We start from the raw sequence: 22,986 nt of genomic DNA, 5'->3' as shown, positions 1-22,986 counted from the left end.
GTTGGTAGTGATAGATAAAATATAAAAAAAGGATTAGAATCTTTTCTTATCTTTTTAATCAACTTTTTGTTTGGCGGTGAGGTAAGAAGTATTGGGATTAAACAAACACAAGGCTGTAATAGAGCTGAGTCGGATCACAACTTTTAGGAGAAGCCTTTAGCTTTCTCTCTAAAGCATTCTTTTTCATTATAGATTAGTTTAAACTTTAAACTTTAAACTTTAGAGTAGTAATTAGTGGACAGAATCAAATTGGAATATTGTCAAACAAGGTCAATAAAAAGGAGTTTTTACTTCTCTTTTCTTTTTTTTCTTTTTTCTTTTTTTAGGATAAAATACTATTTTGATCCTTAAACTTTATTAAAAGTTTGTTTTTTATTCCTAAACTTTAAAAAATTATTTTTTCATCCCTAAACTTTGTAAAGAGTTTTTTGAATAGTATAGAGACAAAATTAAGAATGAAAAAAGAACTTTTTCAATAGTTTATAGATGAAAAAAAATCTTTTAGTAAATTTTAAGGACATAAATAAAACATTTTCAATAGTTTAGAGACAAAATATGAATTTTTCAATAGTTTAGAGACCAAAAATGAACTTCTTAAAATTTAGGGATGAAAAACAAACTTTTAGTAAAATTTAGGGACCAAAATAGTATTTTACCCTTTTTTTTTATCTTTTTTAATCGGGTTCAAGTTTTCAGTTTAATTTTTACAATGTTATACTACTCTAGAATTATTTATTAAATGAGTATTATGATAAATTAATCTTTGAATTAAATTGTATACTCTCCTTGTTTGTAAAATAACAAAATGATTGGATGATAAAAATCATCTCATCATAAAATATTTTAAGGCTCCACTATTTTATTGTAAAATACTTTTTAGACAACATTTGCAATATTTTCTTATGCTTGTTTCATTGTAAAACATTATTCAAACCCAAAAACATTTCATGTTGACTAAAAATCACAACTGTAATATGTTTTACCAAAATTTTATTCGTAAATCATTTTTTAAAACTCAAACACCCCTCCCTTCTCCTTTTCTTGTATGCATGGATGCCAGTGGTGGCTAGTACTAATGGCCATCAGCCTAACATTGGGCCTTTGTGGTTGTCAACTCGAGCAAATATCATAAGTGTCGCGAGTTTCACGATGGAAGATTATTAGAATAATAGAAATTAAATAATGAAATTTCTAAAAAAATCTTGATAGTAGGATTTTAATTGGAGCGCTACTTTTTGGATCATTAGGAGTAAACGCCATATGTTGAAATTCTCTATTAAAAAAATAAATAAATAAACTTAAAAACTATATGTAAAACATGAGTTTAGAAATCAAATAGCAAATAAATTCTTATTAATATGAAATTAGTGTATGTTAAGAATAAAGAAAATGTATAACTTTTTTTTCTTTTCACCAAAAAAAAAAAAAAAAATCTCAATTGATGAAACCTAACTGAAAGTAAAAAATTCCAACACCACCTCCCTCTCACCTTCTCCATGTCACTACCACCATCTCCTTCCATCTACTTCCTTAAGCCACCACCCCTCTCATCTTGTGCACATTGAAATCAACACTTCTCCTTTCCCTTTCACCACACAACCACTACAACTATAACTGTCTAACGATTTTTTTTGTGAGCTTTGGTTAGTATTAACTTTTACCATAAATTGCCAAGGGCTTTGTACCTAAATTAGCACCTCCTCATGCACAAATTGCTTGAGGGTTTAGAGGAGAAAGTGTTCGAACTATGGAATTAATAGTATATTGTAATTATCTATTTACCAAAAAAAAAAAAAAATCCAAAACAACTTTAACATAAATTCAAACTCAAAAAAATATCTTGTTTCCAAATAACAAAAGAACAAGTCCCTTACTCTAAAAACTTCTTCTTCTATGCCTTGAAATAAACAAACCTAACCCCACCACTTTTGCACCCATGATGAGTGTTTAAAAAGTTTCTAATACTAAAGCCATAATCCAATGTTAAATTTCAATTGAAACCTTTTGTCTTTTCTTTTTTTGAGAAGAATTTCAATTGAAACATTGAAGCAAAGCTAACGACCATCTTTTCATTAGTCAGCAAATAGACCAACCCAGATTAAACATACAAAAAGTTCTCTATTTTCATTTGTGTCCATCAATACCATCATTAGAGAATAGCCTATTACCAATAAGTTATAATTAGGTGTGCAGTAAGTAGTGTGAGCAACCGCAAAATTTGTCTTTCCACAATTTGCTGGGCTGGCATTCTTTTTCCCCACTTTGAATTGACCCTTTTGTTCCTTTTAACATAATTCTTCATGACAAGTCAATTTGCAATAATATTAAGTTTGATTAAATATACCTACCTACTCGATGTTTCATGAAACAGGTTTGATGATTGAGGACAAGAAGATATAGAATTTAGATAAACTACCAATCTTAGTCCCAATAAGGTGAAGAAAAAAACAGTAAAGGAGGGGGAAAAAACAACAGGATGCTAGTAAAAGTGTGTGTGCATGATTCTTTTCCATTTTTCTTTTCCATAAAGTAGTTCATATATATATTTTTTTTGGAAAGGTAAAGTAGTTCTTATTGTTACCAAAAACATTGCTTCATCTCATACCCCTCCTCTTAAAACTTACTAATTAACTTTTCTTATATAATTAACAGCAATAATTTTTTTTAAATGTTCAATTTCATTTTTTACTCTTCTACTGTAATTTCACACTTGATGCTCCTCAATCAATACACATTCTAAATAGTTTTGGATCATGTTGAGAAAATAAAGACAGAATAAAGGAATAATCTGTGTATTTCTGTGAGTCTGTAACTGTACAATAAAGAGCCTTTATATACGGGCAATAGGTGTGCACAGCTAGTAAAGTACAATACAAGAAAAATAAACTAACCTGATTGGCCACCCAAATTTTCAATTAAACTTTTGTTCCACTCTTGATCCATTACAAATTATTATTTCTTATTTTTTAGACACTCAGATGCTAATGCTCTTATAGATGTAAAATCCAAGCCCACATAACTTACTTTAGGGAATTAGATGCTAAAGCTTTATTTATTTTTTTTTAAGAAGAATCTCCTAAAGTAAGTTAGTTTCTATTAAAGCCCACATCTAATTCCCTTATAATCTATAAGCTACTATGCTTATGCATTTATGATACTAAAAAAATGTCAAGATCTTATATATTCTCAATATTATATGATGATTCTCCATGTTTTCTTTATTAGATCACTCAGGAAAATTAAACACTATAAACCCAGTCTTCTTCAAATGGAAAAGGGCACACGTGCCTCTCGCGTGATTCTTCCATTCCTCCAACATATTTTTGTTATTTGCCCTTTTCCTTTAGTTTTTGGAATAAGGAAGAACCTTGGTTGGCTGTCTGTAACCAAAAAAAAAAAAGAGAGAGAGAGAGGGAAAAAGAAAAACTTGGACAGTAAAATATTTTACTCATTAGTCAATTTTTATTTCTTCTTTCGTTCAAAATTTTGCCTAGAAAAGTTGTACCTTCACACTTGTGCTGAGAATGGTGATGCAATGAAAAAAAAAATGATGTTTAAAATTTTGCCTAGAAAAGTTGGACCTTTTTTTATTGTGTTTATTATTATTCAATCTCTTGTGTTCCTATCATGGCCATACTAATAATTGTCATTATTTATCTCTCTTTTTTCCTCTCTTGGGGCGAAACTGGGTCAGAAATTCAAGTTACTTAACATTAAATAAAACATTGTTTGGAACTATGCTTTTGTCATGTAAGTATAACTCTCCATCTAGTCGCTGCATGCCCTCTGAACTCCATCTGTCATGTAAGTATAACTCATCTAATATCCTTTTAAGAAAGATGGAAAGATGTTCAAATTCATTCCTGGAATGGGCTGATAATTTGTTATGATTCATGTTAACGAGTGTTCTTAGGGTAATTATTAATAAACTATTTCAGAAAAATTTTGACTTCCCTTTTATAGAAAATAAAAAAAACTGTCAAAACATTAAATTTTTTTTTTCTTATAAATTTTTTTCTAAAATGGTTCATAAACAAACATCTTTAGGCATTGTTTAATGTTTTTCATTTGTTATTAATCACTAGGTAGCTTATTATTTTATTCTAATAAGAATTTTACTAATATGTGCCCTAAATACATACAATAGTATATCATTTTAAAAAAAAAATTTATCGAAAATTGAAAAGATTTTGATAGATTTTTTATTTCTTTATAAAATTTTTTCAAAAATGAATTTATTAATGTATGTTACGTCTTACACGAATTATAATAAAAACTCTATAACTCTCACGTGATTGGGCATCTTTCTTTTTCTTTTTTCTTTTTTTGATTGGATAGGCATCTTTTTTATATTCTATCTTTTAGTGTAACGATAGTGAGCTTATCTGAATGAGTCATGCAATGTGACTACTACCCAATGGTCCGTTCGGTCGCTTGATTTGATTGAAGAGATCCAATTGCTTTTGACAAGTCTGTCATTGCTGATTCAGCAAAAAAGGAAAAAACCGTCATTGCTGCATTGCTGGAAATTTGCTTTTGAGCATAGAAAATGAGAATAGGATGGCTATTTTGATAAAACCTCACATGCTATGTCTTGTTGTGATGTTAATATTTGATTAGATGACATATGTTCTTGTTGTGCTGCTCTTAGAGCATTACTATCAGGCGTCATAATGTTATTTTGACACGTCAAAAAATTACTTTTTTTTTTAATACATCATTTTACAATACATTATATATCAGATATTCTAGATTTTTATCACTTCATTTAAATATTCTTTCTTAATTCTTTTTAATTCTTATTTTATTTTTTCTTTATTATTTGTTCCCCATAGTCATATTTTCAAATATTCGTCTTAGTCTAACAGTAACATTTTCAAATAATCGTCTTATTCTAACTGTCATATTTTTAAAAATCCATATTTTCTTAACAAGCATTTAAAAAAAAAAAAATTTATTCTAATGGTCATACTTTTGGAAATCCATTTTTTGTGACAACCATGTTTTTGGATTTTTTTTTCCTTAACGATCACATGAATTTTTTGAAGAAAATGATAGATGCGATGGAAACTCATATCCACTTTAATTGAACTAAACTATCAATCTGTCAAAAACTATATACATAAAATATAAACTAAGCTATGAACCTGTCACCTTCCAAAAAAAAAAAAAAAAACTTTGAACCTGTCAAGACTCATATCAAAAGCCGAAAACATATTTATAAATGCAATCTAAAAGCCAACCTGTCAAGTTGAAGTTGTTTCAATTGAACTAAACTACCAATGTAGTCCATAAAAAACTTACACGCATAACTCATATCAAATAACATTAACTCACACAGAAAACCCATTGAATTCAACAAAGTTAAGCTTGCCACTTCCTTGATGACAAATGGTACTTAAACTTAACACAACAAAACAATTGGCTGGTACTTAAACTTAATACAACAAAACAACATAGCCAATGAGTTTTAATGGCAGCTTCATAAACAAAATGAAACAAATAAACCAAATCAAAAGTTTTAATGGCAACTCCATAAAGAAGAGGAGACAAATAAACAAAACCAAAAGTTTTCACGACTCTTCTTGTAATTGCCATAAATGTTCAACAAGATTCATTTGGAGTTGAGAATGAACTTCTTGGTCCCTAATGTATTGATGAACTTGAATGAACTCTATAAATTCATTTGTCGGCTCACGTGACATTGGTGTACACAAAATCTCATCAATTTGTTCATAATCTAAGTCCATTGCTTTAGCTTCATCTCGCTTGTCTTCAATAATCATGTAATGGAGAATTATGTATGCTTTCATAATGTCTTGTAGTGTTTCATGATAGAAAAATCGTGCAAGTCCACATACAATTGCAAATCGTGCTTGAAGCACTCCAAATGCACACTTGACATCCTTCCTATATGCCTCTTAAGCTTTTGCAAATAATTTTCTTTTTTCTCCTAGTGGAGATGGGATTGTCTTTACAAATGTTGACTACTTTGGATATATGCCATCAGCAAGATAGTATCCCACAAATGTTGACCACTTTTGATTGAGTAATTAACTGCAGGAGTGTGTCCTTATGCGAACTCATAAAATATATGAGACCACTCCAACACGTTAATATCATTATTTAACCAAGGTAACCCAAAAAATGAGTGTCATATCTAAAGATCATATGAAGCCACTGCTTCCAAAATAATAGTTGGCTCACGAATATGACCACAATACATCCCTTTCTATGCAGCTGGACAATTTTTCCATTTCCAATGCATGCAATTAATACTTCCCAACATGCCTAGAAATCCACGGTTTTGGCTATGGGCTACCAATCTAGCGATGTCTTCATTGTTTGGTGATCTCAAGTATTCCTCTAAGAAAATAGCAACCACTGCTGCAACAAATTTTTTCAGACTCATCATTGCAGTGTTTTCTGCTATTCTCACATATTCATCCCTAAAATCAGTTGTTACTCCATAAGCAAGCATCCTAAGTGCAACAGTCATCTTTTGAAGGGGAGATAGACCAAGCTTTTTGGCATTATTTCTTTTTTGGATAAAGTAATGTTCATGAGCTTCTACCTTAGATAGGATTCGAGAAAAAGAGAACATCTCATTTGAAATCTCCTTCAAAATACTTTGGGAGGATATATACGTACTTCTGCAAAGTAGTCATCATAAAGCCTTTTATGGCCTGCCATATGATTACGGTCGATATATCGACAACGCTTACGTTGTGATATCGAACCAGTGAGAAGTTGTGTAATTATCTCATCTTCATTTGAGTCATCATCAAGCAATTCATGAAAAAAAAGAACAACCCATGGAGATAAACTAGAAGAAAACATTGGAAAACAATTATCAATATAGATGCAAGAAACATAATATGAAATGAAATTGATAACTTTAAAAGAAGATTTGATCATTATGTACAGAATATAAAATTTTCCTTAAATAAAAATGTGGCCTAAGATTAAATCCTCTCCTATCTTCTTCTAGCACTAAGAATTGTAAACCAATGGATACATTTCAGAAACAATTAGAAGAGCCCAATAGTCAAGACAAGCATAGAAACTATAAGAAAATATAACCAAAAAAAATGTATATAGTATATAATCTATGTAAGTGTATACTTTGCAAACATGCATATATGGAACAGAAACCTGCAACTACAATAGATAAACAACAATAGCTTCCAAAAAGATAACTATGTTGTTCTCAATACATTAAGATCCACAAAGCCTTGGCTCCAGCTGCTTAATAATTGATCTAGAAAAGACTTATCAAGACCTGGCTCAGCCTTTAGTGATATAAAAGTATCTTTAAGATTATCTCTTACCCAATGCTCACATAGATATATTCCATAGTACTAATATAGTGCATCCATTCTCTGCACAATCACAATCTCGTGCATATGCTTCAAGATTGGAACCCTTGAACTTGCTTAGACTAGCACTTCCATTTTTCAATATGCATGCACCACTAATAATGATTCATTATTATTAAACCAAATAAGGCCAAAATTTCCTCATTTTACAAGTACTCAAAATAGTTATTAATGATAATTTAATATTTATAACTAGAAAATACACAATTATAGGCAACAGAAATTCTATAGTAATATAAAAACAAACATAGAAAATACACGACATTTTATATAAGCTAAAATGTTAGGATTACTTAGATGGCAGTGGCCTAATAGAATCTACAACGAAATCACATAATAAAAGAGTCAAGACCTTTTACTAAGATCACAAAATACATATCAAGGCCTAAAATCAGCTACACCCAAAAAATTCCAAAAAATACATATCAAGGCCTAAAATAAGTTACTACCAAAATAAGGTTGAAACAAGACATCACCAACATCATCTCAACCCAACAAATGACTTGATCTTTGTTTTGCAAGGATTTCCATTTGGAGTCCATCATAAAAAGTTCTTTGGTCTTCGTTCATGACACTTGTGTCTAGCATCATAATTCTTCCATTCTCTTTCAACTCTTGCAAGCAAACCTTTTCCGCTTTGGTACGTACTTTCTCTTTTTCATGTGCACAAAATTCTTCAAGAATTTTCTTTTTCTTTTTCAAATATTCCGTTGCAAAATCTTTCCCATCATCTTTTCTCTTTTGATTAGCCTTTTTAACTTTTCTACCTATTGGCCTCTCAAAATCCATAGTGTCATCAACCCTCCCTTCTTGATCTATTGAATCTAGAGTTTTAGGCATTTCTTTTCTTCAATCTTCCCTAGGCATAGTATGTGTCCACTTGGGAAAATCCTTCAACAATAGCCAACAATGTTCATATTGAAAAAAGTAACCGTGAATTCCTTTAAACGATTCCCTTGCTTTCTCAATCTAAAAAAACAATAAATAAATATAACATAATTAGTTTCTTCAAACAATTCATTTGTGTTGTAAATTTAAAAAAAAAATAAAAACCATTGCAAAATTTATGCCTTCATTTCAACAATGGTTCCACTTTCATTCTTTGCTTCAATTTTAGCTAAGGACCCACAACCCTATTAATCACTCCCCATCGGCTTGTTAGGGATGAAATACTACATGTAGAATCAGTGTTGTGGTCCTTGAAGTATTTTGTAACTTTGCCATAAAATGTTGTTCTATGTTACTCATTACCATACACAGGATCGACATTGGTATTGAGCCATGCTGCTACAAGTAGCTTGTCTTCCTCAGGACTGAAGTTGATACCGCGTGTTGTTTTTTTCATAGAAGTGGCAACTTCATCATTCAGTGGAGAATCTTGGACTAACATGGGACTATTTTCAGATACATCGAAAAGTTGCTCTTCAAGATTAATATTCCCCCGTAAGACATCAATGTACAATGAATAATTTATTGAGTCCATGCTCTAAATAAATATGTAGATAAAAATAATTTAGGTAGTCCAAAGAGAGCCCCCAAAAATAAAAAATCAAATGCATATCTGAATGCACAAAAACAGGAATTATTGCAAAAGATCTATTAATATATATATATATGGCTTTGTGAAATTGTGATTGATAGGTTCACCTTTAACACACACACACACACACACACACACAAAGAGAGACGCTTGTGAATCCACACCTCACTCTTTATCATTCTAAATTCTAAATGCTAGAATTAGATCTTTAGTATATATGGTTTTATTCTCAGGATTAAATTCCTAAATGTAAAACCATTTGTGAGAAATATGATTTTAGCCTAAATGCTGGAATTAATGAAACAAATAGATTATCACTAAATGTTGGAATTAGAATTTAGAATCTGTAGTGTCTCATAGTTTGCATCCAAGTAATTATTCGGTAATGCAAAAGAATTGATAAAAAATAAAAATAAATAAAAAACAAACAAACAAACAAACAAAAACATAGCACAGCACATATGAATTAAGAAGATAGAGAGAATAGAAGTAGACACTGAAATACTAAGAGAATCACAAAGAAGACGGAGAACTTACCTGTATGCAATAGACGTAGAACGAATCGATAAAACCTTCAGAGAATTGGTGAAACTGAGATTGAATCGACGATACCTTCAACGAATCAGCGACTCCGAAATACAAACCCAATAAGCGGAGATGCTAGAAGAAATAGTAATGCTTTGCTTTGAGATGAACTAAACCGATTCGGTGAATGAGATAGAACAAAGAGGAGAGCGAGAGAAAAAAAAAACCTCCACTGAAAGAGATTTTATAGATTAGTGATGATGGAATTTGTGAAATGATAGAGAGGAAATTGGTGGTGGTTCATGATTCATGAATGGGAAGAGAATAAAGCAAAAGGGAAGAGGGGAGAGCAAAAAGTCTGGGAAAGTGGAGATGGAGAAGCAGTGAATGTGTGACTGAAAGTAAAGATGAAGAGATATTTTAATTGAGATGAGAGAGAAAGATGAATAAAAAATAATAAATACCATATGCCATTTTTATCCGTACCGTGCCAAAGATGAGAGTGTATTGTAGCATGTTTTATAATTTTTTGGCATTTAACACACCTCATGATAGTCTATTTTTGGTGTTTGGCACACTTGATAGTAATGCTCTTATAGTAGTCAATTCACAATGCTTTTAAGGTTATGGATGAATAAAATTCTAGTATTATCTATAAATTTAAAAAATATAACCAAAAGAAGAAGAAAGAAAGTGATTTAAGTATTGTGTGTTGTATGCAAATTATGTACAAGTTAACCATAGCAAGCAGCAACCATAGACACGAACGCACGTGAATTTCAGGCGTCACAGGATTTCGAAGAATGTAACACGCACATGCACGTACTTACACAAGGATTATCATATGATTAGAACAATCAAATTGAACAAAACAATTACAATACTCATATATGTCAGTATGGAACATAGTTTACATCCATTTCTACTTGATCCAGATGAAGACATTCCGTGAACTTTTCCCAGAGTACACAGGAGGAATCAAAATCTTCATAGAACAATGAGTTTCCTATGCAGCTTCTCTCCAGTAATACCTTCAACTCCATGTCCATGTCCATGTCCATGATCATGATCATGAAATATAAGTGTCAAAATTCCTACCAAACATAGCACAGAACCCACAAGAAGTTTGTCATACCGCTCCACCCAGTGAAATTTGAGCTGACTGGCACCATAAAACGATAGAGCCACAAGCGAGGTCATCACAGTTATGGTGCTGCAAATCCAATATCAAACTGTGTCAGGCTTGGTAATGGCAGCAAAGTTTCCCATAATTTTAATTTCACACAATTCAGCAACAGGAAATGATGGCTGACATCCAGGTCAATTAGAAACATGTTGCATATTAGAGGATTAAATATTGATCGAGAGTATCTGTTGTAATAGTAGTAACTGTAATAATAATAGTAGGAAAAAAAAAAGAAAAAAAAAGAGGGCATTTCAATACCCCTGCCAGAATGAACCCTTTTAGGGGTTTGCAAAGCTTCTTTGCTTCAAAACAATGATGGTATAATCTGACTAACTTATTACTTTCTTGAATTGCTTTAAAAAAATTTCAACAACCAAGTCACGAGATAATCAAATAGATCAAAACAAAGTAACAAAAACCCATAATATAACTTTAAGTGATACCTGAATAGCAGCACAATGATAGCAAGCACCATCATGGAAGATGAATTTCCAACAGCAAGAAATACAGGAAGTGTGGTTGCACAGGGTGACAATGCAGGAACAAGTACAAGACCAGCAACAGCCATTTTCTCCATGGGTTGGTTATGAGAATGACTGTGACCACCCTTTCCAGACAGAAACAGCAAGACATAACTACCACCAAGAATTACAAGCAAAAGTGAAGCTAGCTTATGCACTGTTTCTTCACCAGCAATAGTATTTGCCATGGTGATTGCTGTTATACCAAGAAGTGACGTGGATACCACATGCAAAACTGCTCCAAATGCAGCTGCATGAAGAGAATAAAAGCAAAGATGATTTATCAAAACCATTGATACAATGATTTATCAATACATGTAAAAGATTGCCATTTCTACTTGTACCAGTAATTTCAATCTGTTAATAAAAAAAAACCAAAAAAAAAAAAAAAAAAAAAAAAACCTTCTACATTGATCAGGCTTGGTTATAATTTTGGGGAAAAAATGCAAAAACACCCACAAACTTTGGGTCAAAATCAAAGTGACCCAATTCTTCTAATTTAAAATTAGAATTCTTTGATATTCGAGAATGCCAAATTGATCATTCTAAATTGTCTTATTTTTAGTTGAAAATTCATTTTTTTAGTGAATTTTTAATTAAAAATAATTTTTATTTTCTGTTTTCTTCTTCTTCTTACCAAGACCACCATACAATGCTAGCATTAACCCAGTAACCCACAATGAGTGAAAAACATAAATGAATTTTTTAAGATGAAATTTTTATTAAATTTACTCTAAAATGAATCTTTTATTAAAAATAAGACAGATATTAGACAGAAGGATCAATTTGAGCACTTCTTGAAACTAACTTCCCTCAAATTAAAGAACATGACACTAGTTTGATTATGACCCAAATTCAGAAAGTTTTTTCCATTCTTCCTTATACTTTGTGCAAGGATTATCCAGATCAAGAGTTGGAACTGTGGGAGCCAAACCCATCCAAATTGTGAAATCATTCCCCAGATAAAGGTGCAAAAGGTGGAGTTTGGAAGGCCTAGCCCAAGTCAAATCCATGTACTCTAAGGCTGGATTGATATTTACTAGACCTTAATTACCTGGCAACTGGTAGAACTGGGCTGGTCTATGTTGGATATTTATGTGTGTGTGTATATACAAGCCCATCAGCTAAGTGGGCTTTTATCTTACCAAATTCTTTTACTTATCAAAAAAAAATGTTGGATAGATCCAAGCATCTGGGTCATCTTTTGCTACCTCCACCCGATCAATTTAAGCCAAGCCATGAGCCATGGCTTCCCCAAATTTATCTACAAGTCAAAGAAGGATGAAAAGGCTAAGGTGGTTGAGAACAATACAAAGCTTAGCCAAAGAAGGATGAAAAGACTAAGGGTGGTTGAGAACAATAAAAAGCTTATAAATTGCATAAATCTACAGACCCCCCATTTCTTAAAAACTTGGCAAAAGACTCATGTCCTTCAGCAAATAGCATAACCCAAAAAGGCAATTATGACACAATTAGAATAAGAAGCTCAACCTACGAGCCAAAGAAGGATGAAATGGCTAAGGTGGTTGAGAACGATACAAAGCTTATTGATTGCATATGTCTACAGACCCACATTTCTTAAGAACTTAGCAAAGACTCCTGTCCTTAGAAAGTAAAATGAGCATAACCCAAAGGCAAAAATAACACAATTAGAATAAGAGCTCAACCCTACAGTATCAAGATCTATCTGACAAAGATCTGATGTTGAGTATTAATTTACATTATTATCAATTTGAGCCATTAAAAGAAGTTAAAAATAAAAATAAAATTCATCAATTTAACCCATCATGGTCCCCCCCCCCCCTTTTTTTTCTTCTCTAAAGATATTTTCTCACTTGAAATTGACATGTCATCCTCAGCAGACAATTGCCTGACACCCAACAAATAAATAAATCAATCTTAACAATTACCCCCCAGATAATTTTTTCTTTTTATCTTAAAAGATCAGATAGATATCTGGTCTATACAAATTAATAGGTACAATACTAGCTAAAGGCAATAAATTGTAGGATATGCCTTCATTAATCCAACACTGACCAATATATGTATATACACACACACACTTTAAGTAACTTTGACCGATATATATTTATTTGATCAATGTCAGAAATGCAAATCTATCCAAGCCAAGGCAATTGGTTCCTATTAAGATTCAAGAGCAAAGAATTTCTTCACACCATGCGAACAAAATTGATTCGGACCATCCCACCACACGAACTTTCTACGACAAAGCATATACTTTTTTTTTATAAGTAATGCAGTACAGGAAAAACTATGATTATCATTATGGTAGCCAACCTAAACAGTGTAAGTTATATACTCATATGTGTTGGCCAACAGGACAAGGTATCAAAGCAGCACAAAAAATGTATAGAAGGCTTAAATATCCAAGTATAAAAAGGATTCATGTATTGAACACACAATTTGATGGATGGGCAAGCTTGCCAAAGATTCACTCCACTTCTTTTCTTCACTTTTGATAAACTATAACCCCACACCCCCTCTCCAGGGCAGGGAATCCCCTATCCAACCCACCCTTGATAGGCCAAGCTTGTATAATATTCTCTCTCTTTTTTCTTATTTTTTAAATTGGTAAGCTTGTATAATATTCTTATAACTGAGAGACAGAAGATACATATTTAGTTATAATTCTCCTAGTGAAGTAGCTCACCTCTTACAACAGGGACATCAGAACCACATAATGGAGGGACATCTTATGTTATTTTCTATTGGCAATTACACATACACTCGGTGGGTTCAATTGGTGGGTCTTGAACCCATGACCTCGCCTTCCACCTTGCTCTTACAAGGGGAGGGACGAGGTGCCATCAAGATAGAGCTCATTGGTAAAATATGGCCACTCTTAAAAATTGAAAACTTGGCCAGTAACTTTGAAGGACAACATCTCCCAATCGTGAAGACTATGAACTCTGACCACAAATCATCTAGACAGCATCAAAATAAGCCACGAGAAACTACCTGAATAAAGAATATACGCCCCTCTATCAAGCCATCATCTAAACTTCCAACTTCTCTTCCAAAACACTTCAATGTTTTCCTTCATTGGGGGGTTGGGTCATGCAACTACATTTAAATTTTGCCAGTTACTGAGTTACATGCTCTTCAAATTGAATAAGGCATATAACAACCAACAAAGGAAAGACAACAGATTTTACACCAAATATCGATCATGTTGGTGGAAAAACCACAGTACCTAAGTGTGATATATCCTTCAAAATCAAAAAATAGTAGGATTATATGCAGTACTCTCCAGGGGGAGTGGAAGGCAATCAAATATAAAGAAATAAGTTCTCTCATACCACTACCATCAATCAACAAAAATCAAGCCTTAGCCCCAAAGTTTGGAGATAGTCATGGATCTTCAACAGACTAAGTTGAGATTGGCTTCATGTATTATTTTCCACCATTCTATTATATTTAAAGTCATGCCCTTTGTTAACTCCTTAATTTGCACTTCCTTTTTTACAACTTCTACTAATGTTATTTTAGGTCTTCTACCCTTTTTTTCATTTCCTCATTTCAAATCCTATATTTCCACCTATCTATCTACACTTGTTTTATGGAAATATATAGACTCATTTTATGAACATGTTGCTTCATTATATACCAACATTCAATACCATAGAGCTCAATGAGCTCCAGCTCTATTGGCACCTCCTCCCCTTGCAAATGCTAGGTGGAGAGTATGGTCATGAATTCAAGATCCATTAAGTGCGTGTGTAACTTACCCAAAAAAAAAAAAAAAAACATTTTATCAGTTTATTTTACAAAAGCCTTGAAACACAGAGGCATTGTTGGCCTCTTGCATGAGGAGAACTAGTGTTCGAATCTCCCTTCTCCCTCCCATAGATAAAACATTCAGCACCATAGAGCATAGGTAATCTTCTAGCAATTTTATAAAACTTTCTCTTTAACTTAATAGGTATTCTATGGTCACAAAATACTCTCTTTTTAACATAAAGATTTTATTAAAAAAATAACACAGCCCAGTACATAGGAAAGGTACTAAAGGGGCAAAAACATCAAGAAACCGAGTTACAATGATCAAGCAAAACAGCACAATACTCATGACGAGCTTCTTCACATCATCCTCAAACTCTCCATCTTTATGAATTATTGATCCAAGATATTTGAAAAACTGAAAACTCTAGCTCTTTGGTATCTCTAAACCACCAAGTCTTACAGCCCCCTTGTATTCCATCCAGTTTGTTTTAGTTCTACTTACCCAAAAGCCTTTAAATTCCTAACTTGACATTCAACTCCACATCAAGTTTCAACCAACTAAAACTACATCATTGGGAAAAGAAGAACACATAAAGTAATTTCATCTCGAATCGATTTAGCGAGCTCATACATGACATGACTAAAGCAAAGAGAAAAATGGACTTGATAGTAAATTCCTTTGCAATGCCTCCACTTGTCATGTTCAAACTAGATCTCTTACAAGCATGCAATCGATGAAATGCATATAATATAAAAAATGCATAGGAAGCTAGCTTTTTGATTTGGGGAAGAAAAAAAAGTAGAGAGAGAGAGAGAGAGAGAGAGAGGAACGTACTGACGAGGAGAGTGCGGGAAAGGGTCCATTTCTGGGCGCGGCCGACGATGGAGAAAGGGAGCCAGTGGGTGGGAATGAAGGAATGAAGAAGCGATACCGTCGCGATTCCTCCGATTGTTGACAGATCTTCCGCGCTTATACTTCCCAATGCCATTACCCTTCTTTCTTTCTTTCTTTCTTTCACTCTTTTCTTTTCTTCTTCTTTCAATTCTTTCTATCAATGATTTTCGATTTCTCTAATTTCTGTTTTTAGCAACACCTCCTCACAACTGAACCATCTACATCAACAACAACAACATATGGGTCTAAAAATAAATGTATCTTTTTTTGTTTTCAGATCTGAGAACTGATACGGTGTTGGTAATTTGTACTTGTTTTACTTTTACTGCTTCTTCTATTTTTATTAGAGCTGAGAAGACGGGGTCCCATTTCCTATTCAGTTTAAACGAATTGGATGATTTATTATTATATCGGTTATCACGTTTACCAGTTTTTGGTTTTGGGCCTTTTGGCTATACTTGGGTGGGCTTCGGTTCGGTTATCAAGTTTCATCTTTTTTTTTTTATTAGAAATCTAATAATTCTTAAAAAGAAATTTAATAGCCTCAAGTAATCATTGACATATATCTTTTTTTCTTTGTTAAATCTGAAAGCAACCGCAATACACACATGAAATGATTCCTCATAAACTGTCTATTTTTTATTATACACTAAATGATGCAAGATGAGTACCATGTCAATGCATGTTATAAACAATGAAAAAGTTTAGCTCCATACGGCTTGGACTTTGGAGTTAAATTTTGTCCTTTAAGCTAACTACTCTACAAATTTCAGATTATCTGAAAATAAACACGAACGTTTTCGTTTTTTTTTTTTTTTTTTTTTGAGGGACAGTTTTCTTCCAAAAGAATATGAAAGTGGCCAAGAAGGCAAATGAAGTGAAGTAAGAGAAACGTTTTGAATACGAAAGGCACTCTTTCAAAAACTTATCAGAGTTTTCTTGATTTAAATACTGTTTTTAATTGTTCATTATCGAACATGTTTTAGTGCTTCTGTTTTGTAAACACGTTTTTGAGTTGCATCCTTTTTCGGTTTGCCGATCCGTTTCGTTAGAAATTGCATATCGTCTAGTAACTGCATTCCATAATTCTATTGACACTTGATGCCCCCAGCATGGAGAACACTAAAACCATGTTCCCTTTAAGGATCTTTTCCTGGCATATGAAATTAGAGCTCAAGATGCAGACTGAATATAAATCTACTTCGCGGATCTAGACCAATACCATTCAATTTTTTTTGTGCAACGTCAAAGTTGCTCACATCTATTGAATCTACAGACACAGGTAATCCAAACAGCCACATCGTCGCAACAAATTGAGGCCTTGCAACAACTTGTTAACCTTTATTTGGAAGCATTAATGAGAAATGCATGAGAAAAATAAACGCCAGGATATAAATTAAAGACCCACGTCTTTGTGATATAATTTGGTTCGAATACAGCCTAGAATATAAAATATTAGGTCTCAACACAATACTACCAAAAATACCATCAAAGCAGCTTAGTTCTAACGAAATCATTCCAGTTAAACAACATAAAAGCTTGCCTTGAAGCAAAACATTCAGCCTCTCAATCCAAAGAACAAGATAAATGCCACCAAAATCTAAAACTTCTACAATGCATTGCTTAATGGTCGCCGGGCATGCTCTTGATGATATCAGAATCACCTGAAAGCATAAAATATAACAAAAAATCAGTACAAAATATATAGTTTAAAACTAAGAAAAGATCAGTGGCTCAACACATACCAGGATCAATTATACTGAGGCAGCACACTCTGTAATATTTTCCACAGGCAGTCCCCAAATCAACATTGTCTGAAAAATGAAGATAACCGTTTTAGGGCAACTTTACTATAAACGAGCTCAAGGAACAGATTATATTCATTTACAACTTCTTACCTCAATAGTATGTTATTACCATTAAAGCATTTCAAGAGAAAAAGACTGCAAGACCACAATATAAGACAAACATAACTGTTTCATATAAAAAATAACCTTCACACATAAAAGAAAACACCTGTGCTAATATTATAGCACAGTCAGCACACTTGCAAACATTATAGAAACATCGTTGATATTTAAATTGCAGAAAGCATAGATAATAAACCACTAGGTAAATGCTATATCTCCATATAAAACACAAAACCTTAAATATATGATAAATTTTGTGTTAATAATTAACTGCAATATCATTTGCTTGGAAATCAAACCAAGTCTACCCTAAAATCCATTTCAAATTCCTATCAGATATAAACCACCCCTGCAAATAGCAACAGGATACCTACCAACTTTACGCTTTTCCCCATTTTTCTTAGGGATAGAAATTAAATAAAGAAAAGTAATGGGACCAAGGATAAAATAACCAAATCTATAAAAAAAAATTACAATAGGTCTGCAAGAATGAAGGTTTAGGGTTTCCCCCCATGTGTTGATCATTAATCTTGATCCTTTCCACCTACATATATCAACAGCAGCACGTTGTGTGAATACATTATACATACATGCCTAGTTGCATACATGTGGACATTAGTTTTGAGGGAAAAAGGTATAGAGTCCATTCAAAATATTTACTTATTTCATTCAGAAAAATTTCTCTTATGACTGACTTTGCTTTTTCCTGAGACCTCTAGCTCAACAAAAAGTATCAGAATACGACAAAATGAAACTTAGAAGGATTTTAAGGAGTATTAGTTTGGTAAATCATGTTTATGGTATACAGTAAAGAATATCAAAAAGGTGAACTGAAAATCAAAATCATAGTAATCATAAAAAGGCAACAACAACTATGCCAAAGTTTAAACGTTCCTTTTACTGATTTTCAAGAATTAGTAGCCACAGGAAAGGCACATGTTATTTGACAGCTTAGTGAAACAATTCGGCCACATATACATCATTAAAATAGGTAATTCTGAATTGGGCAACAAGCAAAAACAGTGCAAAAACTGTAATTAACATAAATGGAAGCGACAGTCCATTCTCAATAGAGCAAATAGAAGGAGAGTAAACAAGAAACATTACATACCAGAAGAAAAAACATAAGCTTTCTGAAACATTCAATCCAACATACAGGTAAAAACAAGGACACTAAAATCGAGATGTGTGCTTTAAGATTGAAGGTAAACATGATATTTTAAGGTTAGAATTTAGATGCTCACTTCCGTTGTAGTGGTGAACTCCAACCTTCGCCAACATAGCATAGTACTCAATCTCAGACTTACGCAGAGGAGGGCAGTTGTTGGCAATGATGATCAGCTTCCCTGCAATAAACAAACATATAAATTATTTTAAAAAAACAAACCCAAATCAAAATTCAAGCAGTTTATAAACTACAATAGAGCTAAACCAAAAGCTAGCTGATAAAAATAATTTTACGCGAAAAGTACGCCATAAAACACAGAAACCCTGAAGTTTTGAGTGCAACACTGGACCCCCTGATCCGTGAAAATACTCATAACAAGTAATACAAAAAACCCCATTACAGGAAAACAGTGGGTTTTTGTATATTTTTCCTAATATTCATAATAATAGTACAACCATGGTGAAACTTTTAAACTACAATCAACAACATAAACAAAGGCCCATACAATATCAGAACCACTAGATTTAAGTTATTATACATACAAATTGAATCGTTCAGTCCTATTTTGCGACTTGTAATGAACTGATCCATAATCGTTTGAGCCCAGAAATGAAACGACTCAGCTCAAAAACGACAACATGGTATAAATCATTACTATTTAATTCAATGTAATTGTTGTTAAAAACTGTGAGCTTCATGATTAAAAAAAAAACTCAAGGAAATAGAGATCTGGAAGGAAAAATAGAAAGAAAAAAAAATACCTTTGGAATTCCTGAGGGATTTGAGGACGGTCTTGTAACCCAAGGTGTACTTGCCACTCTTCATCACGAGGGCAAGCCTGTTGTTAATACTCTCATGGGTCTTCTTCTGCAAGAAGAAGAAGAAAGTATTACATGAATAACAAATGTCAAATCAAATCCCTACACACCATTAGAATACGAAAGGGAAAATGAAAGACAGAGAGATATTTACGGTCTTCTTGGCGGCCACCATGGTTGGGGTTTGGGTTGGTTTGAGGATGAGAGAGTTGCTGCTGCAGAGCGCAGAGAGAGAGAGAGCTTTGCTTCCAATACGGCGAGGGAACTCTGGGATAGAGTGAAGGACCTCGTTTATACGGAGAGCACAACTAGGGTTTCAAGGGGCATTATATGGGATCTGTTTGGATTCAGGTTTATGTTACACTCCGCCACGGGTCTGGATAACCTAACTCCGGATAATTCTATCCTACTTTTACTACACTCTTTCTATTCAAATCTTTGGGCCTTGTTCTATTTGGTTGCATCGTCCGATGACCAATGAATTTACTTTCTCAAAAAAATAATAATAATAATAATTTTTCTTGGAAAAAAATAACTCTTTTTTTGTTGTATTGGTTTATATATAATAACAATGTTATTGAATTCAATTGAGAAACCTAATTACCAACATCTACAAAATTGTAACTAAGATTTAGGTTTAATAAAATAAAATCATGGTGGAAATAAATTACCACTAGGATAATGATGGTAAGAAAATTTTTGTTTTGAATAGAGGTGTACATGAGTCATGTTAGGTTGGGTTGAGCTTAGGGGTATTTTTCAATCTAGTACGATTACATTGAGAAATCTCCAACCTAAGCTCTAAAATCCAACCCAATCTAACATTCTTAGGTTGTGTTGGATTGTGTTGTAGGGTTACCTATGTTATTAAAAGTTGTAGAAATATATATTTTACGTTTGTTAGTTAATTTATTTTTAATTTTGTAATTTAGTTTAAATTCTTTTGATTTATTTTTTAATTTAAAGACTTAATTTTGTCGAAATTGGAGTATTGAGCCTATTTGTGTAAGTTGAAGTAAATTATTGAATAATAAACTTAAATAGTTGAATGGAACCAACAATTTTATTACCTTTAACATAAATCTAATATAAATGTGGAGGCACCAAAAGATTAAACATTGTGTTTGACAATTCATTATTATTTTAAAATTTGTATAAATGACGGTTCATTTTGTGTGTGTCTGGTATTGTTGTATCATACGAGACAAAGTATATAAAAGCACTTGTCAATGGGGGCTTGGTTGAGTGGGTAAGGTTCGTTCACTTCGTGCACCACACCTAGGTTCGAATCCCGTTGCTCACAGGAGTCCGTTGGTGGGCATCCTTAGTGGGGTAACTCCCCACACAATGGTACAGGCGGGCCCCCAAGATCAGGCTACCCCGTCGGAGGTCATCTGGCACCCTGCCTGAAGGTGTAATATAGCTATAAAAGCCCCCATTTTTACATCTCTTACTAAGTATATAAAAGCACTTCTATAATTGTAGTAGTTCATGCAAAATTTGGGTCAATCAACCGACACCCTTTATTGTTGCAATGAGTGATAAATACTTGCACAACACATAAGAATTTGATTTGAAACATATAAAATTAATTTTCCCTCAACTTTTGCTTTATATATATTTATATATATATGATTATTACGACCTTTTCCTAATCTTTAAACATGGTATTAATATGAAGTGGGGACACTTGCTATCTCTCAAGCGATGATTTTAAAATGGCAGTTTTTATCTATTCTTAATTGTGTTGGTTGAACCCTAGGGGGTTGGCTAAGTGGTTCATTAGTTCTCATAATATCTATGAGATATTGGGTTCGAAACCTTTTGTAAGTATCTTGGGGCCACCCCAAGGGATTCCTCCCTATAATAATGTGGTGTGTGTAGACGAGAAGACTATATACACCCAGTGGAATAATCAAATACTCAAAAAGGTCTGTATACCCTCATTTGTTATAAAAAAAAAATATATATATATATATATAAAATAAAAAATAAAAACCATGTTGGTTGAAATCTTTATTTTCTCTAATCATAATATGTAACTAGGGAAAAGTTAATGGTTGTCCTAAGAGTATCGTTTTATAAAATATTTCTATAAACATTTTATGGAAAAAAAAAAAAGAAGTAATTGATTTTTTTACAATTTTATATAACTTTCTTCAAAGTGGTATCATAACTTTCATAAAATGATCCATTAACAAATATCCTAAGGGCACCAGTTAATCGGACACATGTAACAATCATTTTCACTTGAAGGTGCATCTCACAAGTGTGGATTTATCTCTATGCAAGAGGGATGTTATATATAACGGTAACTAGGGGTATTCACGATGCAATTCGGTGTGATTTTGGGCCATTTTTAGTACCACACTTTGCGGTGCAATTTGACCAAAACCAACACCGCACCACACCTTAGTTTTGTGATCACATGTGTGGTGCAGTTTGATGCAATATACAATATGCGGTTTGGTCGATTTTTGGCAAATATATTTTTCAAGATGTCATGGCCAATTACTACTCTCTCTCTCTCTCTCTCTCTCTCTCTCTCTCTATATATATATATATATATTAAAAGGCAAAACTTAGAGAAAATTCAATTAAAATTTGAAATTAGAATTCAATTTTGCACCATGTATCTAAATTTATATGGGGACCACACCATAATTATCCATTTAAGTTTGTGCCATGTGTCCACTTAAATTTTTTAATCTTTGTGCCAAGTGAGTTAATGAGTGCAAAGTATTAAAAATCTAATATTAATAAACTATAAAATAAATAAAAAAAAAAACCAATTACATATACTCGATAAAATTATCACACATTCGATTTTATTAAAAATTAAAAAAAAATCATAAATAGTATTAAATTTAGCTAAGAATTTTAATATGTGACTAATTATATTTACTTTTTAAAAAAATAGTTTGACTAATTATTTATATAAGGATAAAGGGCCCAAGAATATATATTGGGTCGTGGGCCTTGTCCGAGGACGTTTAGTAGTCCGAGGACAGATAAATGATGGTGAAGACGTAAGAATCAGAACTCCATGAGTAAGATATGATTGAGAAGGTTGGGGAAGGTGGGCCGAGAAGGAATGCCTCCTTGGCTAAGTAAAGCAGAGGTCAGAAGGTGTGGTTTATCATCCAGAGTAACGTTTCGAGATATCCTATTGATAAGAGGACACATCATGAAAGCATAGGACAAAGGGAAGTTATGAAATATTTAAGAGAAAGCTGTCACCACTGCATTAAATGCTCTGCAACTAACTCTCTGGTTGCATTAATGTGGACGTGATATCTG

The 22,986-nt window shown here is 32.7% G+C and overlaps 2 protein-coding genes across 2 annotated transcripts; both read right to left on the bottom strand.

Annotated features, from left to right (window-relative positions):
• Positions 1-10,203: 10,203 nt before the first annotated feature.
• LOC115982662 lies at positions 10,204-16,170 on the bottom strand. The gene is made up of 3 exons (XM_031105330.1): positions 15,731-16,170; positions 11,074-11,401; positions 10,204-10,657 (listed from the first exon to the last, which is right to left on the bottom strand). Exons 1-3 carry the CDS (start codon positions 15,882-15,884, stop codon positions 10,432-10,434), a joined length of 708 nt encoding a protein of 235 aa, XP_030961190.1. The 5' UTR covers positions 15,885-16,170; the 3' UTR covers positions 10,204-10,431.
• Positions 16,171-17,163: 993 nt separating this feature from the next.
• On the bottom strand, positions 17,164-19,981 carry LOC115982653 (60S ribosomal protein L30). The gene is made up of 5 exons (XM_031105318.1): positions 19,841-19,981; positions 19,630-19,735; positions 18,945-19,046; positions 17,536-17,604; positions 17,164-17,454 (listed from the first exon to the last, which is right to left on the bottom strand). The coding sequence occupies exons 1-5, from the start codon at positions 19,859-19,861 to the stop codon at positions 17,414-17,416; spliced, it is 339 nt and encodes a 112-aa protein (XP_030961178.1). The 5' UTR covers positions 19,862-19,981; the 3' UTR covers positions 17,164-17,413.
• Positions 19,982-22,986: the final 3,005 nt, after the last annotated feature.

The sequence above is a fragment of the Quercus lobata genome, chromosome 1, assembly GCF_001633185.2.
Source record: "Quercus lobata isolate SW786 chromosome 1, ValleyOak3.0 Primary Assembly, whole genome shotgun sequence".
In the NCBI taxonomy this organism is placed as follows: domain Eukaryota; kingdom Viridiplantae; phylum Streptophyta; class Magnoliopsida; order Fagales; family Fagaceae; genus Quercus; species Quercus lobata.
This window is presented reverse-complemented; position numbering and strand designations above follow the sequence as displayed.

Bases quoted from the DNA above. Each gene is read 5' to 3' on its own strand.
- LOC115982662 (XM_031105330.1), bottom strand. From the start codon at position 15,884: ATGGCATTGGGAAGTATAAGCGCGGAAGATCTGTCAACAATCGGAGGA. The intron at 11,402-15,730 runs GTACGTTCCTCT...CTCTTCATGCAG, and splicing joins TTCCCGCACTCTCCTCGTCA to CTGCATTTGGAGCAGTTTTG. The intron at 10,658-11,073 runs GTATCACTTAAA...TTGGATTTGCAG, and splicing joins ATCATTGTGCTGCTATTCAG to CACCATAACTGTGATGACCT.
- LOC115982653 (XM_031105318.1), bottom strand. From the start codon at position 19,861: ATGGTGGCCGCCAAGAAGACC. The intron at 19,736-19,840 runs GTAAATATCTCT...TTCTTCTTGCAG, and splicing joins TGGTGGCCGCCAAGAAGACC to AAGAAGACCCATGAGAGTAT. The intron at 17,455-17,535 runs GTATGTGTTGAG...TTATGCTTTCAG, and splicing joins CCTCAGTATAATTGATCCTG to GTGATTCTGATATCATCAAG.